This window comes from Cebus imitator, unplaced genomic scaffold (genome assembly GCF_001604975.1).
Source record: "Cebus imitator isolate Cc_AM_T3 unplaced genomic scaffold, Cebus_imitator-1.0 Scaffold188, whole genome shotgun sequence".
Lineage (NCBI taxonomy): Eukaryota > Metazoa > Chordata > Mammalia > Primates > Cebidae > Cebus > Cebus imitator.
In genome coordinates this window covers 5,846,107-5,851,065 of record NW_016107503.1, presented here as the reverse complement: position 1 = coordinate 5,851,065, position 4,959 = coordinate 5,846,107, and the positions used below count along the sequence as shown (strand labels likewise).

General features: G+C 41.2%; 1 protein-coding gene across 3 annotated transcripts in view; it reads left to right on the top strand.

Moving 5' to 3' along the window:
- The window catches only part of PRPF3 (pre-mRNA processing factor 3), a 36,887-nt gene extending 34,031 nt beyond the window's left edge, over positions 1–2,856 (top strand). For all 3 annotated transcript variants that reach the window (XM_037744925.1, XM_017546377.2, XM_017546378.2), the window contains one exon: positions 2,494–2,856. In XM_037744925.1, the coding sequence (XP_037600853.1) occupies positions 2,494–2,640 (147 nt within the window). In that variant the 3' untranslated portion in view covers positions 2,641–2,856. The remainder of the gene's footprint in view (positions 1–2,493) is intronic.
- Positions 2,857–4,959: the final 2,103 nt, after the last annotated feature.

Below are 4,959 nucleotides of genomic sequence, written 5' to 3'. Positions count from 1 at the left end.
AAAAAAAAAAAAAACATTATTACAAAAGTAGTAAATATTAAGATAAAAAAATTCTAATTATACAGCAGAGTACTTACTGAAACCCAGCACAGTGGCTCACACCTGTAATCCTAGCAGTTTGGGAGGATGAGGTGGATGGATTGCTTGAGCTCAGGAGTTCAAGACAAGCCTGGGCAACATGGCGAAACCCTGTCACTACAAATAATACAATAATTAGCCAGGCCTGATGGCATGTGCCTGTAGTCCCAGCTACTTGAGAGGCTGAGGTGGGAGGATTGCTTCAGCTTGGGAATTTGAGGCTGGGCACCAGAGTGAGACCCTGTCTTTGTTTTTGTTTTTGTTTTGAGATGGAGTCTCACTCTGTCACTAGGCTGGAGTGCAGTGGCACGATCTCAGCTCACTTCTACCTCCGCCTTCAGGGTTCAAGCGATTCTCCTGCCTCAGCCTCCCGAGTAGCTAGGACTACAGGTGTGCACCACCATGGTCAGCTGAATTTTGTAGTTTTAGTAGAGACTAGGTTTCACCATGTTGGCCACGCTGGTCTCAAACTCCTGACCTCAGGTGATCCACCTGCCTCAGCCTCCCAAAGTGCTGGGATTACAGGTGTGAGCCACCTTGCCCAGCTAGAGACCCTGTTTTAACAAAAAAAAGGAAAAAGTCTTGGGCTGGGCCCCGTAGCTCACGCTTGTATTCCCATCACTTTGGGAGGCCGAGGTGGGCAGATCATGAGGTCAGGAGTTCGAGACCAGCCTGGCCAACATGGTGAAACCCCATCTCTACTAAAAATACAAAATTTAGCTGGGCATGGTGGTGGGTGCCTGTAATCCCAGCTACGCGGGAGACTGAGACAGGAGAATCATTTGAACTCGGGAGGCGGAGGTTGCAGTGAGACAAGATTGTGCCTTTCCAATCCAGCCTGGACAACAGTGTGAGATTATGTCTCAAAAAGTAAAGAAAAGAAAAAGTCTCTTCCTATTCTCCGATCTCTTCAGACAAATCTTTATAGGTAATTGCTATTAATAGTTTTTCTTCTGAAGGAGCAATCAAAAAATAAAAAAAAATTTAAAAAAAAGTTTCATGTATCCTTCTGCCTTATCTCAGATTCTTCAATTTATGCATACAAGTTAGATGAAAATAACCATAATATTTGTTTCTCTGTGTTATAAGTTCCTGCCTGCATATTTTTTTTATTTTTATTTTTTTTTGAGACGGAGTTTCGCTCCTGTTACCCAGGCTGGAGTGCAATGACGCGATCTCGGCTCACTGCAACCTCCGCCTCCTGGGTTCAGGCAATTCTCCTGCCCCAGTCTCCTGAGTCGCTGGGATTACAGGCATGCGCCACCATGCGCAGCTAATTTTTTTGTATTTTTAGTAGAGACGGGGTTTCACTATGTTGACCAGGATGGTCTCGATCTCTTGACCTCGTGATCCACCCTACTCGGCCTCCCAAAGTGCTTTGATTACAGGCGTGAGCCACCACACCCGGCCTTGTTTTGTTTTTTAAGAGACAGGGTTTCCCAGGCTGGTGTGCAGTGGCACAGTCATAGCTCACTACAGCCTTGAACTCCTAGGGTCAAGCAGCCCTCTGGCCTTAGCTTCTCAGGTATCTGAGACCTCAGGTCCACACCACTGTGCCTAATTTATTTTATTTTATTTTTTGTAGAAATGGTGTCTCACTATGTTGTCCAGGCTGGTCTTGAACTCTTAGCCTTGAGTGATCCTCCCACCTCAGCCTCCCAAAGGGCTGCGATTATAGGCATGAACTACTTTACCCAGCCCTACCTGCACATATATTAGCCCCTTCATCTCTTAAATTTTCTTCTATTTGCCTCTGAAGAGTATTTACTGAAAAAGTCCTGGCTTCTTAGAGAACCAGTATTAATGTTTGAGAACTTTAGTCTTCAGGAATTCTCTCTCAGGTTTAGAAATAAGCCAAGTTCTGCTCCAGCCTCCCTATTGGTGTCTACTCCCTGAAAACCTCTTGAGGGTAGTGCTTTATAACTGCCATTGCTGCTGGTACCTTTGGCAAGAATGCCAGTTCTGCATGGTACTGTCTTTTTCTATTGTAATTCTCTGTTCTTACCTGCTCTTCTTCTGTTCCCCGCCCCCAATTGTTCTTTGTTGCTGGGCCCCAAAGCCTCCTGCTTGTATAAATAGTTTTTTGGGTCTTTTTGAAGGCCTAAATTTAGTCCTTAAGGCCTGGTAGGAGATAAGTTTATCTCACCCCACCCCCTATAGTTATTCCTGTCTTGGTGTTCCACCCAGGCACAAGAGGAAAGAATTCCTCATCCTCACTTCATTCAAAAAACTAAAAGCCTTATGCATATGCATTCATAAAAACTCATGCAAATATCCAAGGAAATGGAGGTCACAATTTTTTTTTACCATAAAATCATGTTCAGCTTGCACATTGCTCACAAATGTTATAGTTCTTATAAAAAAATATTATATCTGATTTAAATAAGAAATTGCAGTATTTTGTGTCTTTCCTAGGGTACAGCCAAAGACCGGAGCTTTGGAGAAATGAAGTTTAAACAGTGTCCTACAGAGAACATGGCTCGTGAGCATTTCAAAAAGCATGGGGCTGAACACTACTGGGACCTTGCGCTGAGTGAATCTGTGTTAGAGTCCACTGATTGAGACTACTGCAAGCCCCTGCCTCTCCCCCCTTACCTTTGTCTCTTCAGTCCTCTCACTTATTCTGTTTCCCAACCTACTCCCACTTGTTTGTGTGATCTCAGAACTGTGCCAAGCAGATATTGGGACAAAGGGAGAAAATCTTGCTCCCTTCCTCAGTCAGCCTGGTGTTGCCCTTTATTCCCCATATGTGCATATGATTAAAGAGTTATTTTTAAACTTGGTGTGATATTTTTCACACATTCCTAAGTATTAGAGTTTGGGTCTTCAGGTGATCCTTCTTCCAGACTTCTAGCAAAAAACATTTTTTGTCATTGATATTTATTTATATATATAAATGGATGAATGGATGGATAAATGGATATGTATTTTTGAAGTCTAGTGGAAATGTCTGATTTCATCCTGGAACTAGAATGATAAATACTGTTTTCCTGGAGCAGAATGAAGCAGGAAGATGTGTAAAGGGGTAAGGGAGGGAGGGAGGGACAAATGAGTGTCCATCCCTTAACCAAGAGAATCACCAGGTTAGACAGATTACCTCAAGACTTGGCTAAGTAGTCTTTCCAGGAAATCAGTTCCTCTAAGGGATGCATATGTGGGAATGTGTGTGGTGAGTGAAATGGACACAGGGAGAGTCCAAGAAGGATGCAATGAGTCAGTTTGTGAAGTGGAATAGGATTTAAGAATTTAGCCCATTTTGTCTCTTTTACTAGTTTAAAAATCTGCTTCTAAAAGAAATTGTATAGTTCTTATTTTTTTTCTATCTATGAATCCGACTACATGTTGGTTTTATTTCAGCATTTAATATTTCTGGTTTTATTTTAGGAATATTTGAGTCAGTGAGTATCTATTGAAGTCCAAAATTTTTACCATACCTATCCTTCTGTTTCATACTGCATGTGTTGGGAATGGATCAAACAAAGACGTCAGTAGAGCTCCCATACCTTCTCGCTATGTGGAGCATACTGTGAATTCATATTGGAGAATGGATATATGACAAGAAGTTAAAACATTCTGTGTTTATAAAATTAACCTCTTTTAAAATCCATATTTCAGGTCCTGGTCAGAGTTCCAACTTTAGTATTAAGGGACCACTACGGTCAAGGAGTTGGGAAGAGATGGCGGACTGCAAAGGGCTTTGAGGAAAACTAGTGCAACTTCTCTGCTTCTTAATTTTAATTTTTACGCTCCAGTTCAAAAGATTCTCCTTTTTTAGAGATAAGCAAACTAACCCAGATGAGTGAGGTTGCTGATCCCGGTGCAGGATGAAATCTTTGAAATAACTCTAGCTTGATAGGACACAGCAATGAAGGTTTTGAGTGCTTACTCTGTTAATTATGTCTATGAAACTTGGGAGCTAGAGAATTGAACTATTTTAGAATTCCTTGATTTAAGCAAATCCAGGGGAAAAAAATCAGTCATTAAAATGAGTGTTTCTGTTTTGTAAATATTTATTTTTGTGTGTGTGTGAAATGGAGTTTCGCTCTTGTTGCCCAGGCTGGAGGGCAATGGTGTGATCTCAGCTCACCGCAATCTCTGCCTCCCAGGTTCAAGCAGTTCTCCTGCCTCAGCCTCCTGAGTAGCTGGGATTACAGACTTGCACCACCACACCCGGCTAATTTTTTTGTATTTTTAATAGAGACAGGGTTTCCCCATGTTGGTCAGTCTGGTTTTGAACTCCCGACCTCAGGTGATCCACCTGTCTCAGCCTCCCAAAGTGCTGGAATTACAGGTGTGAGCCACCATGCCCCGCCCCTTGTTAAAGGATTTGTTACAAGTACATGTGTAAATAATTTATATGCTACTTCAAAAATGAGTACATTCTATAGGATCTAAAAGGAATATTCATAATACACTATAGTTTATTGTAAGTACCCATAATGAGACTCACCCTTGGTTGTCTTGAGCGTATCACTCATTTCTCCGTGCCTCAAGGTGTTGTTAAATTTTCTCAATAAGATTACCTCCTTATTTCTCCTAACAAATTTAGATATGCATTTTAGAGGTGAGGAATTTGAGGCTTAGAGTAAATAATTTGCCCAAGGTTATGACTTAGTAAGTTGTAGAGCTTAATTTGAACTCAGATTTGTTTGACTACAGCCCAAACTCAGCCACTAAGTATATATTACCTCATTTGTACAGTAACGGGGTAGGGACAGATATGTTTTTTCCAATGAATGTTATTCTCAGGATAGTTCTCACCTGGGGATGTTATCACTTAAAATACTTTGTGAACTTCATAATCTATTTCCAATCCTTTTTTAATATCTTTAGTTAATGACAGTTATTAGTTTTGGAAAGAGTTATTTCTTTCTTTATTTT